At 39.9% G+C, this 19,693-nt stretch overlaps 1 protein-coding gene across 1 annotated transcript; it reads right to left on the reverse strand.

Moving 5' to 3' along the window:
* Positions 1–725: 725 nt before the first annotated feature.
* LOC115806875 (myosin-7-like) lies at positions 726–18,588 on the reverse strand. Its single transcript, XM_030767735.1, has 42 exons — positions 18,489–18,588; positions 17,647–17,750; positions 17,125–17,268; positions 16,766–16,922; positions 16,623–16,650; positions 16,285–16,381; positions 15,669–15,761; positions 15,506–15,569; positions 15,284–15,382; positions 15,040–15,143; positions 14,778–14,916; positions 14,511–14,629; positions 14,148–14,297; positions 13,797–13,967; positions 13,495–13,674; positions 13,155–13,287; positions 12,877–12,953; positions 12,244–12,331; positions 11,966–12,083; positions 11,500–11,623; positions 11,187–11,323; positions 9,679–9,934; positions 9,095–9,337; positions 8,785–8,961; positions 8,455–8,600; positions 8,179–8,269; positions 7,655–8,044; positions 7,252–7,378; positions 6,901–7,019; positions 6,457–6,653; positions 5,701–5,884; positions 5,240–5,405; positions 4,934–5,058; positions 4,716–4,831; positions 4,225–4,417; positions 3,751–3,954; positions 3,466–3,591; positions 2,879–3,049; positions 2,683–2,787; positions 2,320–2,415; positions 1,808–1,942; positions 726–857 (listed from the first exon to the last, which is right to left on the reverse strand). The coding sequence occupies exons 1-42, from the start codon at positions 18,586–18,588 to the stop codon at positions 726–728; spliced, it is 5,925 nt and encodes a 1,974-aa protein (XP_030623595.1).
* Positions 18,589–19,693: the final 1,105 nt, after the last annotated feature.

A 19,693-nucleotide genomic window follows, 5' to 3' on the forward strand; every position in this document is an offset into this window, starting at 1 on the left:
CTGACCTATGCTTTGTCTGACAGTTATTTGTGAAGATTCTGATGAGGCCTACATGTGGGGAGACATACTTGTAAGTAAGCTGCATCTCACTGCTATTGTAATATCGTCACTATGATGAATACTTCATATATGATTCAGGAGTAAATCTGCTTCTGAGCTTGACTCCCTTCAACCCATGTGGTTTTATTCATGCTGTTCTTTCTTGGTTCTCAGTGGATGATGATCTTGTGACAGAACATGTGAGTGCTCTGTGTAATCACTGCATATGTATAAGTATAAAGGATTTTTTTCCCGGTTTGTTTTTACAGAGTATTGTGCCTTTTTGTATATGTGACTGTCTCTTTTTATCTTTTGTCCCTGCTCTTAGACAGAGAGCATAACAAACAGTCTTGAGTCAAGAGATGACTTTGTCATGTTCCTGTTCTCACGCATGTCAAACCAAGAGGCCTTCTCTGCAAACTACTACACTCATCTGTGACATTCTTGGAGTTAGAAAGGTGATGAAAGTTTGCTGACGGTGTTTGTTTTCTTAGACACTCAAGTGGGTTAGATGTTCTGTTTGTTTCAGTATCTAGTTAAGGTATAGCCTTGCATTTCTGTTTTGAGTCTCAGGCAGAGGTCAGTGGTAGAAAAAGGAGAAAAATCACAAGAATAGGCCTAACCTTCAGAAATATTTCTCATAAAAGTCTTTGTTGAAAGTCTTCTGTCATCAGGAGATGTTCCAGTTAAAGGATATTCCTAATCCTCCTGGTTTGGTCCAGAGCTTTGACCAGCAGTAACTGGCCCACATCTGTCACATCCTGTCTGTCATCATATCTAAGCCTCCTGTCCAGGAATGCCAGGCAGAGGACCAACACCTGCCCATCACATGCTGACTTAAACCAAGGTACAGCCTGATGCCTAGCCTCACATGTGGAGGAAAGTTCTTTTAGCTCTGGTAGTAACACAACTGTCTCTCTGTGGCACTAAATGAGCCTTTTGAGAGGTCTTAACAAGTTTGCTGTTGGTCTCTGTACCTTTTCATTCATCTTAATTTTGCCCCTCAGTATCTTAACATTGCCTTGCATGTCTAATACTGTTATTCCTCTGTCTCCTCTGTCAATTTTTTTCATGTAGCACATGTGTTCTGCATTGTTGACAATGGTTGTAAGTCTTGTGATGTGTTGCACAGCAGTTTTGATCTGACATTTGAAAATAATGTGCTATATGTGGAAACTGATTACTGTACTGCTGAACAGGACAAGCTTTGCAGCATGCCATAAGCAACATGTGGACACTGACAACAGAATAGCCATTGGACTATCATTGAACCTGCATTTAAGATCCACTCAGTGTTTTGATCTCTCGCTCTCATGTTGTACTTCCGTGACCATATGAAGATGTCGTTCCAATTTCTTGATGAAGTCACCCCAAATATTTGAACACCTCAGCATTTATTTGCCATTTGAACTGTTGAATCCATTCTTTTGTATTTGTATTTTGCAATCACTACAACTACTCCACAATGAAAGCACGTAACTCTGAATTAACTATGCTTCAAATTAAGCATCTCTGATTTTAGCTTTACAGTGCTTTACAGAGAACTAAGGAGGGGCCTCAAATGCCCCATTTTCACTCTTGTTACATCACTCTGAAAGTTTCCTCCTTAAGTGGGAGAACATTCTTGATTTCTTCTCCTTCATTCGGTTATCTGAAAGTGAAGGGAACAATAGGTGGATTTATTTTTCGCTCTCTCTTTTTCCCCACGCTCCCATCATGTGTGACTGACATCGTGGTGTTTGTATTGAGGTTATGTGAGTGGTCTTACCTTGCCCCCCTGGTCCCTGGTGCGCACTCGCAGTTTGTTAACCTGAGACTCTGCCACGTCTGCTCTCTCCTCTGCGTCATCCAGCTCATGCTGAATCTTCCTGTACTTGGTCATGTTGCAGTTAGCCTGCTCTTCCTGATGGGTAGTCAAACACACAGAGACCTCTTTCAAGAACAAATCAAAAGGTCATGGATTTCAAGTGCTCAAAGGTAACACAAGTGTGAGACACCCTTTATATGTATGGTCTGTAGAAAGAGTGATATCTGTTAGGAGACTTGTCCAGTATATTGTGAAGATTTAGGTGTCGTGTAATTAATTTTGACTCAGTGTTTGGGACATACAACAAGATTCAAACTCTGTAAAAAAGCATTGCTTTCACCTTCATCAGCAATACTCTTCGTGTACATATCTTTTAAGGTGATTATCATCCAGCCCTGATTAAGATGCAAGGAATTTATGCAAGGAGAGGAAACTACCTTTGGGCATTAGAATTTAGAATTTAGTTTACTCACTGCCTCCTCAGCTTGTCTTTTGTAACTCTTCACTTTAGCCTGCAGCTTCTCAATTAGATCCTGCATCCTCAGTAAAGTTTTTCTGTCCTCCTCTGTCTGCAAAGACAGCATAAACCATTTACAAATGACTTTACGCACATGACACACACAATTTCACATCTGACAACATGTCCCCCAAGATCAAGCTAACTCTTTTATCTCACTAAAATGCCATAGCTTTGTTCCTAAGTGAACTCTGATAACAAAAAATGTGATGAAATGTATAAAACCTCGTTATCTATGATTGTCTGTTCAAACACATAGTAGCTCTTGATGTTGTCTATTCAGATGCAGAGTAACTCTGGATGTTGTTTTCTTTTGTACCTGGTAGGTGAGTTCTTTGATCCTCCTCTCATATTTGCGTAATCCTTTTTGAAACTCTCCGCATTTCTTCTGCTCACACTCCAACTCACCCTCTAGCTCTCTGACCTGTGAACCACATTGATCAGCTGACACGAGTTCACTCTTTATATTCACTGTTCAAAAATATTTTAGAACTGGGAATAAATCGGATGTTCACCCGTGTTTCCAGTTTCTGAATTTGTTTCTTGCCGCCCTTTAAGGCTATCTGTTCTGCTTCATCCAAGCGCATCTGCAGGTCTTTGATGGTCTGGTCTGTATTCTTCTTCAAGCGCTCAAGGTGAGCACTGGTGTCCTGCTCTTTCTTAAGCTCCTCTGCCATCATAGCTGCCTGAACACACAGAGTTTTATGAAGCCATCTTTCTATTTTGAGAACAAGGCCTAACGGTGAATGTAGGTTGTACAAATACTTTTTTCAGTCTTGAGAACATAGTAAGTCAATAGACACAACAGTAAAAGCAACCATGAAAACGCTCTCAGTAAATGTAGTAACTGTATAATAATACTCGTAAAAATGTCACGGTTGATGGATGTGAAAGCTCTGAAATGGCAATTTCGTACAGTTTTATACAATACATTTGCTTGTCATAAATGTCATTAGCACTGTTAATATCAAATGGCTAAATGTTTTATTTGATGAGCAAAATGGACAGATATACCATAGCTTTCTGGTTCTGGATCTGATTGTATCTGATAGCAAGAAGAACAGATTTGGGTGCAGTTTTTGGTGTCACCTATTGAACTCACATCAGTGATGGCTTTCTTGGCCTTCTCTTCTGCATTTCTGCACTCTTGCAGAGCCTCATCAACTTCCCCTGCAAGCATGGAGAGATCACCTTCCAGCTTTTTCTTCTGGTTTAACAGTGCTGTGTTCTAAAAAAAAAAAAAAATTTCTGTTAGATTCCATGACTTTAAAATGTAACACCATAGCAATATCAAAAGTCTTTTCATGAAGCGCGTCGAACTTGATCTTCCATCACCTCATCTTGAATACCCTCTATCACTGTCACAGTTTTTTCATAAGGAGCTCACCTGTGTGTGTAATAAGTTGACTCTTTCATTGGACTCCAACAGCTCATGCTCAGCGATTTTACGGCCTTTGTCTGTTTGTTCCACCAGCCCCCTCAGCTCCTCCACTTCAGCAGCCAGCAAGGAGGCTCTGCGTTCGGTCAATGCCACTTGCTCTTTCAGCTCCTGGTTGTGGTGAAGGGTTTCATCAAGCTCCACCTGCAGATCCTTTAAAACAATGAAAATCATTGTTACAGCTCTCAGCAATTGCAATGGGGTTTGAATGTTCCCAAATTACACCTAAAATCTGAATCACCTAAAATCTGAGATGTAAGAAAACTGGTAATGGCAGTTTCTTTCCTTGTTTTATTGGGGCAGTTCATGTCATATTACTGCCATTTGAATTCATTCAAATTTGCCAGAATTCAGAAGGTGTTTAGACTGGAATTTGTTTTCTACATCATAACCTTTCTTATCATGTTTCTGTACTTCTCTTACCCTTATCTGAGCCTGTAGATGGCGCACAAGTTTTTGTGATTCGACAGCCTGACGATTAGCATGGCACAGCTGTATCTCCATTTCATTCAAGTCCCCTTCCATCTTCTTTTTAATGCGGACTGCCTCATTACGGGCCCTTGCCTCTGCATCTAAGGTGGTCTGCATGGACTCCAAGGCTCGCTGGTGATTCCGACTGAAAAAGGAGGAAGAGTGTAAGGAGCTAGCTTCTAACTGAATACTAGCACAAACATGGGCTGCTGTGGAAAAGGACTAGGGCAGAACAATTGATGTTTATTGATGTTAAAAATCAGTACATGTTTACTGATTGATATGTACGAGGCAGAGATGTTTTCAAATAGATATTTATGTTCAACTCTGCTCTCAAATTCTCAAATGATGCATTTTTTTCCAATTACACATCTGACCATCACACTTTGTAACTTGGTATTACTTCTTATCAGTGTAAACTGATATGAGAGTATTTCTCTCACCGCAGGTTGTCAATTTCTTCATCCCTCTCAGCAATCTTTCTCTCAGTCTCAGTCTTGAACTGGCTTAGTTCAAGCTGGATGCGCAAGGTCTTACTCTCTTCATGCTCTAGGGTGCCCTGGATCCAAAAGAGTTGTGGTCAGTTGTGCTCTAGCATGTTAGTTAAGATTCCATAGTAACAGTTTACTTTTGTGCTGGTCACCAAGGAAGAAGATCCTACCTCAGCCTCCTCAAGAGCAGCCTGAATATCACTTTTTTCATGGTCCAAGGTCTTTTTCATCTTCTCCAGCTCATGGATGGTCTTTCCTCCTTGACTTATCTGATCAGCCATGTCAGTGATCTCCTCTGTAGAAGAAAAAACATGTGCTACTTACATTTCCTATGTCTTGAGTTGTTTATTATTCTAAATGACTCAAATCCCTAAGACGCTAAAAGTCTTCATTGCAAAGAGAGAAGCCCTCCTTAACATTAACTGTGTGTATATATTAATCCATCATGTTTCTTAGTCCCTGTCATCTCTGCATACCCTGCAGGTTCTTGTTCTCCCGTTTGACAGTCTCAAGGTGATCCAGTGCTTCCTCATAGCAGTTCTTGAGCTTGAAGAGTTCTGTGCTCAGGCTGCGTGACTCCCTCTGAGAAGACTCCAACTCTGACTGGGTCTCCTCATACTTCTGCTTCCATTCTGACAACACCTGGGCCATTTCATACACAGTCATTCAATGAAATTCATATATGAGCCATTTTCACTTTTTACTTGTGCATTTTACATGGATCTGCCTATTTGTTATTGACAGCAGGTAAATGAGAATCTGCAGTCATCTCCTACTCAGCTGAAATGTTACGTTAAAAAAATTAGCAAATATTTTCATGACATTTTCTTTAATAACTTGGAGAAATAGCTTTAACAGCTTTCTGTAAAACATTAGTGCCTGTTTCAGAGGCTTCATATCTGTAACACTAATAAAGGCCCTTAGCCACTTTTCAAACCTTGTCGAAGTGACGCTGCTTTTTGTCCAGTGCAGCAGCAGCAGCGTTGGAGCGCTCTAGGTCCAGCATCAGGTCCTCCATCTCAGTCTGCAGACGGTGCTTAGTCTTCTCTAGTGATGCACACTTAGCATGGGCTGCTTCAGCTGCTTCTTCTGTGGTCTGAAGTTGAGTCACCAACTTCTTTCTGAAGATAAGAACAGTGTAGCTATCAAATGTTGTGTGACTGATTTATCATAGATGAGAAATGAAGTAAGACAAGGAAAAACAGTAGACAATATGGTCAATGTATGGAGACAGTAAATTGCCAAATATGTTATTTAAAATGTGTTTTATGTCTTTTTTCCATTTTGTCCCCTTTTCACCAAATTTGGTAATGGCCATATCCCATGTATTTCTGGCTTTTTGCTGGTTGCACAATCCCTATGCCAGCCAGGGAAGGTCATAGACTACCACATGTTTTCTCTGATACATGTGGAGTCAACGACTGATTCTTTTCACCAGGTCGTGGAGGCCTTTTCTGGAAAGACACAACACATTTTGAGGTTCACCCTGTGCTCCCCATATTCAACCAGCACTAATCTGGAACCCCAACCAACCAGTGGGAGTTGGTATTGCTGCAATGGGGATACAACCCCTCACCAGGTCCTCACCTGCAAACACCACCAACTGTGTTCATGTGGGTGCCCAGCCAGGCCAAAAGCATCACTACCAGGAAGCAAACTCAGAACTCTGCGATGGCAATATGTGTTTTCTTACTTGGCGTCCTCCAGTTCCTCTGTCCTCTGAATGGCATCAGTCTCATACTTGGTCCTCCACTGGGCAACCTCTGCATTAGCCTTTGAAAGAGCACGCTGCAATTCAGACTTGGCTTCCTGCTCTTCCTCAAACTGCTCCCTTAGAAGGTCACAGTCATGCCTTGATGACTGCAGGGCATGAGCCAGGGCATTTTTCGCCTGATGCAAAAACATATCAAGGTAAACAATAAAAAACTAAACTATAATTACAAATATTAAACTATGATTAAGCTATGATTACAAATATGTGACAATCAGTTAAGACTAGTGTGTGTATGTGTGTGTGCGTGCGTGTGTGTGCGTGCATGCGTGCGCATTTGTGTGCATGTGTGTATGACACAGTTACAGCTTTTTGCATAGCCTTCTATGCAATCTTGTTTATATAGCAATATCACCCATGTCTCACCTTGCATTCCTCCTCAAACTGTTTCTTCATCTCCTCCATACTCTGATTTAATGAGATTTTAGTTCGCTGCAGCTGCATGACCAGTACCTCCTTTTCCTCTAACCTACGACTCACCTCAGCTGTAAACAAGAGCAAGATATACAGAGAGAAAATCATATACAAAAAAGTCAGTTGATTAGTTACAAGTATGAACTTGAAACACAAGCTTGTTCAGATATTCCTTCAGCAGTTAAAAGAAGAAATTAAAAACATTCTACAGCTGCTCTTAAGAATGTTGCCCCATTCCAATAAAATGCTCTTGTGTTCTGTTCTTCATTATGTTAATCTCATCATAAAATCATGAATACTGACCACTCTCAGTCTGTGCACGGGCTCTTTGTGAGTTGACATCATTAAGCTGTCTCTGAAGTTCATCAGCTTTGGCCTTTGACTCATTCAGCTGGTCCTCATACATTCTGCACATCTTCTCTGTTGTGGCCTGATGAGGGACAATGAAAAGTCATAAAGCTGCTGCTGCCTCACTCACTCACTCACTCACTCACTCACTCACTCACTCACTATCTAAACTTCTCATCCCAAGTAACCTTACATGCAGGTTTTTGCCCAGCCATTACCCTAAAAAGCATAACCTCTTTAGCATCCCCAAACAAGTAAGAAGACAAACAATGCAATCCTTCATTTTCATTCCACTTCTTCCTTCAGTTTGCTTTGAAACTCTAGAGGCAGCTATGCATTTCCAGGGAGATGTTCTTACTTTGGCCTTAGAGAGATGTTCAAGGTTAGAAGCTAAATCTTCAGCCTCCATCCTGGCCTCAGCTTTTTCCTTCTCCAGCTTCTGTTTGACACGCTGTAAGCAGTCCAGTTGCTCACCCAGCTCAGCCACACTGTCTGCATGCTTCTTTCTCAGCATAGCTGCCATGGCCTCATGGTGCAACGAGGCCTCCTCCAGATCTCGACGCAACTTGAGGAAGTCAGCCTCCCGCTTCTTGTTCATCTCGATCTGGGCAGCAGTCGCTCCACCTGCCTCTTCCAGCCGTTCACTCAGCTCTTCCAGTTCCCGTGACACGTCGGAGCGTTGTTTGTCTGCTTTCGCCCGTGCTGCCCTTTCTGCTTCCAGCTGTTCCTCTAGCTCCTCAATACGAGTCTGTATCAGGTGTTATGATATAATGTATAAGTAATTGAAGATTTATTCAATTTTAAAATACATAATGTGTTATTTGAATCCATGACTGATTTCGATTTGTTTTAGTCTCAATTGTATTGAAATGGAGAAGTTACCTGTAATTCTTTTATTTTCTTTTGTAGCTGAATAACAAGGGCTTGTTCATCCTCTATCTTGGATGTGACCTGACTCATTTCAAAGTCTTTCCTAAAAAAAGGTAAAACAAATAATTAGGAATAAAGAGTAGGAGTAGGAATAAATTGAGTGTTTAAATTAAATACATGATGAAATCACAGGTAGCTTCTCTTCCAAGAGCACTAAAAAGATAATGTCATTTTTTTTTAAATATTAAAAGACACAAGTGACAAATATCTCTGGGCATCAGTTCTCACTTCTTAAGGCTCTCCTCCAGCTGCTGCTTCTCATTCTCCACGTCCATGGCAGACTCAATGGAAAGTTTAAGATCTCCCTCCAATTTGCGTTTGACCCGCTCAAGATCCATGCGCACCTTCTTCTCTTGCTCTAGGGAACATTCCAGCTATAGAGGAATAGTGAGACACTGGTCAAAGAAACCATATAAAACTGGTCAAAACACTTGTGCTTGAAAGTCTCATGGGACCCTGATTATCAAATTCTGTCAATCACATGGAATCGATATTTGCAACTGACAGGTTAAGATAGTTCAGGACATCGCTAATGTAATCGATTGTGTCCATACTCACATCGTCCACTTGTTGCTCAAGCTTGGCCTTTGCCTTGGACAGCATGTTGACCTTGTCTTCCTCAGCTTGAAGGTCCTCCAGGACCTGCTGATGAGCCTCCTGCAGAGCCTTCTTCTCCTTGGTCAACTTCAAAATGGCCTCATCGAGGACAGCCATCTCCTCAACCAAGTTCTTCACCTGGAGACCAAGAAAAAATCAAGAGATGGGAAAAGGGTTAAAAAAAAAGGATGGAGGACAAGGAGGAGCGAGAATTGTCTTTTTTAGGCAGCCCATCCCACAACTCCCAATATCTTCTCTTTTTTTTACTCACTTTGTTTTCAGTGGCATGTTTCTCCTTCTCTACCTTAGCCAGAGTAATTTCGAGATCATCTAAGTCTTTCTTAAGCTCAGCACATTCGTCCTCTAGCTTGCGTTTCTTGGAGAGGACAGTGGCATTGATCTCTTCTTCATCCTCTAGCCTCTCCATCAGCTCCTTCACTTTACCCTCTAGCTGCAACTTGGCTTTGATGAGTAGGTCACAGCGATCTTCTGCATCTGCAAGGTTATCTTGCTCCTGTGGTCAGAGGTGAACAGATTTTATTAGGTTACATTTTTTTGTTTAATATTATTAACTTTGTTTCATGCAGAAAGGTCATGCAGAACAAAATGTGTTGAGTAGTTAAGTTTTGTTTTATTTTGTTTTGCCACATTTTCATGGTTTGGTGTGTGTGCAAGTTTTAAAGTGTAATATGGCCTTTCATCTGTATTAATGGAAGTGGTCTTCGATGGGTCCATTGTGTGAGATCTGATTTGATTCATGTTTGTTTGGCAATATCATCATCATTGGTGGATGTTAATCTTGTGACTTGTCTCATGTTTGTTCAACAACATTTTTTATTCTCATGAAGCACTTACAGCCTGAAGCAACAGGGACAGGTCATTTTTCTCCTGAACCAGGGAAACATGTCTCTCCTCCAACTCTTTCCGCTTGGCTTCAGACCTCTCCAGTGCTTCCTTCAGTTTCTGGAACTCCTCCTTTAGTGCAGCCAACTCCTTCTCAGTAGCGGCACTTCTTAGCAAGGGCTTGATTTTAAAGAACAGTCTCATCCAGGGCCAGTTCTTCACTGAGTAAAAGGCTCTGATATTCCACTGAATGACCATCAGAGCCTCCCTTCAAGAGGATGGAGAAAACATCAGTAGGACTGAGATGGACTTAACTGAATAGCTGTGGTTATTATTATTATTATTTTTTAATCCTAAATGAGAGCTAAATGAGAGCTTGGCAAAAGTTCTCCCAGGAGGATTTCCACATTCAAAAGAAGCAGGATGCTAAGAGGCTCATGCAAACATTAATCCTTTTTGCATTCAGTACACCTTTCTTACGGACCTTTAACATGCAGACAGGACATGGCTTTCCAGATTACATATGGGGTTGAAAGTATGTGTCTGCTGGACTGGCCATGATACCAGCTGTGTAAGTGATCCACATCAAAACTCAGAGCATGCTGTAAATACAGCAGCATCAAAAAGGACAGCTCTCTTTATTTCATTTTATTTCTTTTTAGCCCTTCTCTTCCTTGCAGTTCTGTTTTACTTTTTGTGATGGTGTAACACAACCTTTCTCACCTCATTGTTCTAAATTAGCTCAGCAAGCCCAGCACCAAATATGGCCAGACGGACACGCGCCCTGTATCAGTGGGCTCAGTGTGACAGTAAATATGGCTGGAGAGTAAATCAACTCTGAATTACTGGCATGGTGGCACAATGGGCGGACGGTCAAAGGTTGGGTAGAGGTTGCTGATTAGCTGCAACTAAACCCCTTCGTGAAACAAGAGGACTTAATCCCTTGTCACCTAGGATGGCATCTCAGTGATGTAGCCACTCTTAGCTACAGCCAGTCTTAACAAAGAGAGTCTAGGAGTTATTTATAATGGGGGCAGCAGACCATGAAAGCAGGGGTTGGACAACTGGTATGAATACACTTTCAGGGATACATGACCCACTCCTACACCTGCTTTGTGAATGCCAGTTGGGTAAAAGAGTTTTAGCAGGCTTTTTCCAGAGAGACCACACACAATTTTGTATATGTGTGTAGACACACGCCTGACACACGCCACACCACAGCCCAGACATGCCTTGTACATTCCTCACATACAGGCACAAACTCACATGCTTGTGTTAACACACTAACACTCGCTCTGAAACAACATACTGCCACAATGATTGTGAACATTTTCATACAAAACAGTTATGACCGCCTCAGTTGTATAATATTTTATAAACAAGACCATGTTACCTAAGGAGTTTTGGAATAGTGCATGTATGCTTTGTGTACATATGTGCATGTGTTACCATATAAACAGTCTACAAGATATGAAGAGAAGAGCAAGACAGGACATAGTGGTCCTCTCTTTCTCACATACTTCTCCTTCATCATCCTCTGCCGCTCCATCCTCATGAGTTTGCCCCGGCAGAAGGCCTGCAACATAGTCAAAATTTTGGCCAGGCGCTCATCCCTCATATCCTCCAACTGTCCCAGTAGACCAGCCTTGAAAAAGACCTGGAGATGGACAAACACTGGTTGTCATGGTTATGGTTATTAGGAAACTGCAAGACTTCAGACAGGATGTGCTGACTGATTGAGCCATTGGGGAAAAATCAATGAGGTAACTCGCTTGTTCAAGGAGCTCAACATGCCTTTAGATAAAAAAAATTAAGAGCAGCAGGCATTCTAACCTTGGTGTGGCCAAACTTGTACTGAGTGTGATCAATATCCAGAGAACCAAGGAGCTTCTCCACAGCCTTCCTGCTGTCCACATAGGTGTCCTCTGGGATAGCCAAAGGATTCAGTATACGGTAACTGGTTAACACACAAAACAAGACAAAACTCAAATTAAATGCATTCCTTTAACTTAACTAATTAATGTTTCAAAGAAATAAACAAAATAAACAAAAATTAATAGATGTTTAAAGTCCAACAGGATGACACAGACATGAAGGACATAACCTGAACATGTGCCTATCACTGGTCTCTTATAACCTACTTCACAAATAAATATAATATCCTAAGATATGTCCAGCACTAGCCCTACTTACCTTCTGTTGTCTGTATATTCAGAGTGGCTTAGTTACTAATGTTAATTTGTATGACTTTATACTGATGCAGATATGCATGTAGGTTTCTGAAAGGTTCTCAGCTCACCGCTGTTTGAACTCTGCATAGAGTAAGCGATTTGGGAATCCCTTTCTGCAGATACGGATTCCCTCTAGCACTCCATTACAACGCAGTTGGTGCAGAACCAAGAATGGCTCTATCATTCCTATTAGGAGAAGAGAGAGAAAATAAACAGAACTACAACTAGGGGGAGGAAAAGATGTCTAGAAAATGACATTGAGTATTAAGGTTTACAATGGATACAAATACATAAAAGGGAAGGGATAATGGGAAGAAGAATGCTAAGTACTGTTGTCGTTCTGTACCTGGGGTCTTGGTCTCATTGGGAATAATACATCGCACAAAATGAGGTTGAGTGCTTCTCAGATTGGTCATCAGCTTGTTTAGATTCTCCTATTGGCCAAGGGAGAGAGAAATGGATGAGATGATGTTAAACATGTTTCTCACTTTTGAATTGAAGGATTATACTCTAAAGGCTGAGAGTCAAATATTAGCTTAGTCCTGGTTTATCTTAGCAGCAGGAACAAGGTCTTACCTGGTGTTTGCTTTCAGCTGAAGTTAGTGAGAGTGGAGCTAGCACAGACTTAAAGTGATGTTCATGAGTGGAGTTCCCTAAACATCACTGCAAGTCTTAACTACCTCGCTCTCCATCAAAAATGATGACATTAAAGTACAAAATAAGAGTACAAAATGTCTATTTATCATTGCAAATAGATATTTTATAATATTATATCTAACAATGCTCTATTTCCTCTTAATTTAATTACATAAGGCAGAATATTGCAATACTTGAAAGAACCTGAACGGATAAGACCTGTGATAAATAATAAACTCATGTACCTGATGGAATAATGAGATTACCTCCCTAAGCTCATTTATTTGCTTTGTTTCTTTTTGTTTTGTTTCTTATTCACTCACCCCTCTTCACTCTAACCCACCTTGTGGAGCTGTGAAACTGTCTGGAAAGATGCTCCTTTCCTCCTCTTTTCCTTGCCTCCTGGTTTGGCCTCTGTCCCTGCTAAAGAAGACAAACTCCAATAGACCTCCTCTGAACATTATCATCTATATGTTCCAAGCATGAGTGTGCATATAGCAGAAAATGTTTGAAATATGCAGTCTTCTAAACCTGTCACTGAATTTATGAGTTATGTTGTTACTCAGATTTATGGGATTACCTGTAAAGCATGGTTAAATCAGATTCATAATGGACACGTACCTGAATCTACACCAATATAGTTCTCAAAGAGGCTTGCCATTAACTTGTTGGATGATTTTTGGAAGCATGCCACAACAGTCTCATTCAGAGGGTCTCTATTTTTGTCCAGCCACCCACTGATGTTATATGGTACCTATGAATAAAGACAGGCAGACCAAATTAATAAAAGATATCCTCACAAAAGAATCAGCTGTTATCCTCACCACAGCATTCCTCTTGAATTCTGATCAGAATTTCATTAGCATTACTAAAGCCTGAAATTTGTATTGTAGTTTGTTAACAGTTCAAAATACTCTTCTTCTTTATTTTGGATTGATTTATAACAGTCAGATACACTTACCACGCCAGCGTAGTGTACCAGCTCAAAGTGGGTCTCGTACTTGCGTTTCTTGTCTAGTCTTGGTTTCTGGAAATTTGGAGACTTGCCAACATGGTTGTCATAAAGCTTAGCCTTGAGGCTGCTATCGGTTGCTTTAGGGAACATACACTCCTCTTCCAAAATAGACAGTATGCCCAGTGGCTGCAAGAAAAAGCTTTGTATTACACTCACACTAAACAAAGAAATGTAACACAAGTACATTCATTTTGGACACACAAATGTATGTATAATACAATTGACAAGCCATACACAAACATACACACTTTCTCAATAAGATCTATGCAGGCCTGCAGATCCAAGCCAAAGTCTATAAAGGTCCACTCAATGCCTTCTCTTTTATATTCCTCTTGTTCCAAGATGAACATGTGGTGGTTGAAAAACTGTTGTAGTTTCTCATTGGTGTAGTTAATGCAAAGTTGCTCAAAGTTATTGAACTAGCATTGAAAAGGGAGAGAAAAGGAAAAGAAATGAGTATTTCATATAAGTTCAGCCTATTTGCTTGTGTCTTATACTAAAAATTGACCGTTCACATCAGGTTAACTCTGAAATTGCCTCAGACTTCAACAGCTATCTTAGATAGTTGTTTCAACTGGAAATGAAACAACCTGACTTACCTCAAAGATCTCAAAACCTGCTATGTCCAGAACCCCTATAAAGTACTGTCTGGGGATGGCTGTGTAAAGAGTTTTGTTGATTCTGCCCACTATCCACTTAAACATTCGGTCATAAGTGGCTTTTGCAAGGGCTCCAACTGCATAAGTCACCTAAAAATACACATAACAATTACCTCATGGGCAATACAGACATGTGGTAAAGCCAAATGAAATTTAATGAATTTTATTAAATGTGTTTCTGTTTGTTATCATTTCTTAGTTTATAACTTGAGTTGTCTGAGCCTCCAAGATAATGTATTTTTAATTTGCGTTGGCCTACATTCAAATGTCATATAATCTGGTCATTCACAGAGGACTGTTCACCTGTTCAACAGTCTGCCCTTTGATGATGTATTCATTGCCCACTTTGACTCTGGGGTTGAGCAAGCCCTTTATGAGGTCAGCTGAACTTATCCCCATCAAGTAGGAGGCTTTGTCAGCACCTGTGAGGTACACACACAGAACAAAAGTCTTTCATAAAATTCAGAATTGGTCTTTGAACTTTCAGAAAATGTTTTTATGGTCTGAGTGGCATGCATTTTAATAAACTTTGTGTGTTTCTGTGTGAATGAGAAAGTGAATGACCCTCACTTTCAGTGCCGTCGGCTTCTGCTTGCTCCTCTCTCTGCCTCACTTTGAATTTCATGTTCCCAAAGTGCATAATGGCACCCACAATCTTGTAGCAGCCATATTTTTCTTCAGGTGTGAAACCAAGAGTTTCCATGGCATGCTACAGGGAGAGGGTGAAACAAAATGATCTACCTGGCATATAGACATATATAAGAGCGCATTAACAGGATTTTCTCAGCAACAGGAATGCATTAACTCTGACTTAAAAGTAAACAGTGCTCACGTCTGTTGCAAGCAGTTCAGCTCCATCATTCAGGTTGTCTACTGTGGTCACACCCTGAGAGCAGAAGTGGTAGTCAAAGGGATTGGATGACACCAGCAGCATGTCTGTGTGTAGCCAATGAGAAAAGATAGTTTTACCCTCTACAGGATATTTCAAGATTCAACATCAAGATTAAAAAATATATTCAGTTCTATGGTCTACATTTTAGGGAAAATATCAGGAGAGGGTGATCACTGTCCATTACCTTGGAGCTCTGGTTTGCTCTGAGATAAGATTTGGTAATAGATGTGGTAGCTTCGCTCTCCAGGCTGCTGAAAAATCACTCTTGATTTTTCCAGAAGGTCTGTATTACATGAGATGAGGATGGGTGCACAGATTATTAAATAATTTGGACCAGAAACAGAATTTTTCAATCTCAATTTGAAATTCATATCAAATGTCACTATGGTGTATCACGTCAACATACATATGTCAATATCAGCAGAGGCTAGTTTCCCTGTAGGACCAAAATGGATTCTAATGAACTTGCCCTATAAAGAGAGAGGGTGATATAGAGGAGTCAGAGAGACAACTCACAGAGAAAGGTATATTTAATTCTAGTTTATATTTGACACTTTTTATTCACTTACAAAACGAGATGAATTGTCATTCCTCACTGTTTTGGCATTGCCAAAAGCCTCCATGGCTGGGTTTGCCTCAATAATCTGGTCCTCTAATGTACCCTGAGTGTGTTACAAATGATGAAATTTGTGAATATGCAACTAAAAAACATAAAAAAAAATAATGAAATGCCACAAAAGATGATCTTAGAGGAAAGGGAGTAAATATATGGGTATGAGAATGAAATATTATACACTTTACAAGAGGAAATGGTTGGATGTATGGATGTCAAAATAAGCAGTGAAAACTGAAAAGGTTAAAAATAATTTAAAAAAAGAAGATTTCGGAAAAAAGACAAAGAAGGAAGAAAACAGTTGTACAAAAATAGGGTAGACAAAAACATTTGGTAGCAGGATGACAAAATCTGGATATCAAAGGACAGAGGTCATAGTTTTATCTGTTAAAGAGGTTTTCATTCAGTAAGATCCAATGGAATTTTACAAACACTCGGTTATTAAAAAAGCAAAGAAAAAAAAAAAAAAAAGGGACGGGTCAAAAAAAAAGAAAAGAGCGAAATGGAATAAAACACTCAGGAAAAAAGGATGAAGGACAAAACACTATGGAAGGGAAGCTCTGAACCCTTACTCCTTTATTGCCCGCTGCTTCGCCCAGAGCAGCTACAATGGCAAAATACTGAATTACACGTTTCGTGTTTACAGTTTTGCCAGCCCCGGATTCACCGCTAGGAGTGAAAAAAATTGATAGGAAAATACAAAAAATGTTTAAAAAACTGAAAGAAAGAGGGGGTCAAAAAAGGAACAAAACGTAACCAAGCCTGTTTTTCAGTCTCTCTCCATTTTAAGAAAACAATAACCAATACGAGGAGTAATCTAAAATAATCTCGATAACCGGACTTTAAAATTTATCATTTTTAAAGGAAACAGTTCAATAGTGAGACAGTTCTACAATATAATCTGACTTACGTGATGAGCATGGACTGGTTCTCACGATCTAAGGGATATAAGAATGAAGAATCAACATAACATGGCTTATATTTTTGACATAAAAATCTTCTATGAGGTACTCTAATGCATAATCTTAGTAAAAGAGTCTTAGAGAGTCTTACTGCGTAGCATATCATTGTAGGCATTGTCTGCTATGGAGTAGATATGGGGTGGGGCCTCTGAGCGCCGCTTGCCCTTGTAGGCTGCAACCACTTCAGGAGCATAGACTGGAAGCCATTTATAGGGATTCACTGTTACACAAAACAGTCCTGAATAAGTCTGCAGAACAGGCAGGGAGAGAGAAAAAGAAAGAGGGAGAGAGAGAGAGATTAGTAGTGGAAAGCAAGAAAGAGATATAGATTTTGTAGAAATAGATGACTGACTAGAAGTTTATTAAATGTTTTCTGTGGACCACAACTAGTGAACTAGTGTGGGGAAAAAAATATAGCATCAAAAATGAAAAACTGTAATAGGGACTCACATAGATCATCCAGAAACTGTAGCGTCTGCGGAGGTTGAAAAGGACAGAAGCCTCATTGAGATGGGTCAGCATGGCCATGTCCTCAATCATGTCAAACTTTGGAGGGTTCAGTTGTTGAATATCATCCTCTCTTAGTGTCAGGGTCTGGTAAGGAGGGACAAAACAACGTGAGATGTAACTTCGTCTGACTCATTGCTGTTATATGTGAATCATACTGAAAACTTGCTTGAAATAATGCAAATTATTATTATAACTAAATGTCCAATTTAACAGTTGCCCTTTCACTCAGTATTTTCTCATTGAACTTTGTAAAAAAAAGTCACTTTGTAAAAATATTAAGCATATTTGCTCATTAGTTAAAAAAAAAATGCTTGAAGCAAATCAGTTTGTCTGGTACAGTGGAGGACAAGTGAATACCCATGCCAATCAGTTTCCACTCAGTTTCAGTAAACGATAACTGTATCAACAGATTGCTAATTATTACCCAATCAGCTGATTAAAATATAATTTGAGTTCACTAACCCGGCCATCTTTGGTTTCCACAATGACTTTGTCCCCTTCTGTTTCTAATACCTCCACTTCAATGTAAGCCTCTTTTTCATCTGGGACCCAAACTCGCTTTTTACCTGTGAACAGATATATGAGCATGACATTGCTAACCAAACAGCTGTTGTAGCTAAAAATCTGTAAAATGTATCCCATGTGCAAAGCAGGAGAAAGTATGTAGCACATTTGATGGTGCAAATTTTTGCAACTACTTTGCTTCCAAAACCTTGACATTGGTCTGTAAAAACATTCAACTTGATATTCTGGACTTTTGAGCAGTCACAACACATATTCAAATAGCAAATAGTAGTACTACCAACATCTTTTTCTGTGGTCCAAACTTTTAAAATGATCTTTAAATGATTTTTCTGTGGTTCTGTGGTCTGCTTTATCCTAAAATAATAACAAATTATCTATCTATCTATCTATCTATCTATCTATCTATCTATAGATGAATTAAAAGCACGAATTGTTGAGGTTTTATCAAATTCTGCCATTTTCACAGATGAACATGGCCGATGCCTTAAGTTAAAGATACAAAATCGAATTGCATTTCTCATTCTGGTGTTATCTAGACACATCACGTTACTTGGTACAAGAAAATATTTCTGATTGGGCTTCCAGCAAGGAACATGATCACAAGAGAAGTTGTCTGTCGGTGACAGAAAGTGCTGATGGATATTTTACTTTGGTTGAAACCTTTTTCCCCTCCACCCTTTATCAAAGCTTGTATAATTCTCCAAACAAGTGTCGTAGTAGTTCATTCCTCTTAACGTCAAGTAAAATTTTGACGGCGAATGTGCAACCGCTGGCAGTACCATCAAAGGCATGGCTTTGCGCAGCCAATAGCTCCAGGTTGGTTTTCCGGAGGAATGGAGCAGCCTCCCCAAACTCCTTCATTTCCACGAAGCGGGACATGGTAAAAGCCACGGGTCCCAGACGAGCACCGACGTACCTGTTTGGATGCGAGAACAGGACGTTACGCGGTGTGTTCACGCGCTTATGAAATTAACAAGCGCAAAAGGCTCTATACGCTGCACTTATAGCTGGAAAAATCAATGCATTGGTTAGAGATGTTAAGTATTTTTCATAATGCGTTCTAGACCATTGTAATGCAAAAATGGGCAGAGTTCAGCGTTTAAACTTGACGCAAAATTCACTGTCACATGCAAGACACGGTGGGATGAGTAAAGTAGCGTTTTCCAAAGAACGCACTGGAACGCACATGCACAGATATGAGTAGCCTACTAACCTCAGAACGTTCGCAAAAGGTTTGGCCCGAAACGCACTGGAGGATCCCTTTTTATCTTCTCTCCCAAGGTCAGAATTGGGAGAGATATGTCAGATATCCCCATGTGTCTCCAAGACTTCAGTTGCTCATTGGCTGTGCCCGTGGCCTGCCCTGGACTGTCACAAAAGGCGAACGGCATTTTTATCTCAGCAGTACCCTACTGTAAGGAGTTATTTTTAAAACACATTGTTGTCCGTAAAGATTTATAACGGAGTCAGATTATTTGGATTCTTCACCTAATATTAACATAATTAACCTAAGAAATAGGCCAGTTATTTGTAGCTCAGTGGTAATGAGAGGGCTAAACGCACTATTAATATTCTACAATGAAATTATGAAGTAGTACAGTTAAAACTAATAAAGAGCTTTGCTATCATTTCTCTTTGTTATTGGACATGTAATTATATACTATAATTTTTATAAAACAGTTTGGGTCAAATCTTTTAGTTTTGATAGTCCATATTTTTATGAACATAAATTCAGAACAATGTAACTTGATTTGAAATGTGTGGCCTGTGATCTCACATTTTCCAGCTGAATGTAGTTTGTCCTCAGTAGTCATTTTGGTAGTCAAGATCAACAACAGACTACCCACTTCTGTAATCAAATAATATTATTTCACATACTGAGAACAGTTTGCTGTATTTCTGTGAATGGATGTTTTTAGATTTCTCTTCACATTTTAGATAACATCTGTTGCAGCCTTTGCAACGTATTTTCAGTAGTAACAAC

Source organism: Chanos chanos, chromosome 3, assembly GCF_902362185.1.
Source record: "Chanos chanos chromosome 3, fChaCha1.1, whole genome shotgun sequence".
NCBI classification, from domain to species: Eukaryota; Metazoa; Chordata; class Actinopteri; order Gonorynchiformes; family Chanidae; genus Chanos; species Chanos chanos.

Coding starts and splice junctions, on each gene's coding strand:
- LOC115806875 (XM_030767735.1), bottom strand. CDS start 18,588: ATGTCCCGCTTCGTGGAAATGAAGGAGTTTGGGGAGGCTGCTCCATTC. Junction 9,935..11,186: donor CAGAGGATGATGAAGGAGAA/GTATGTGAGAAA, acceptor ATCCTCTTGAAG/GGAGGCTCTGATGGTCATTC. Junction 3,955..4,224: donor ATCTACAGGCTCAGATAAGG/GTAAGAGAAGTA, acceptor ATTGTTTTAAAG/GATCTGCAGGTGGAGCTTGA.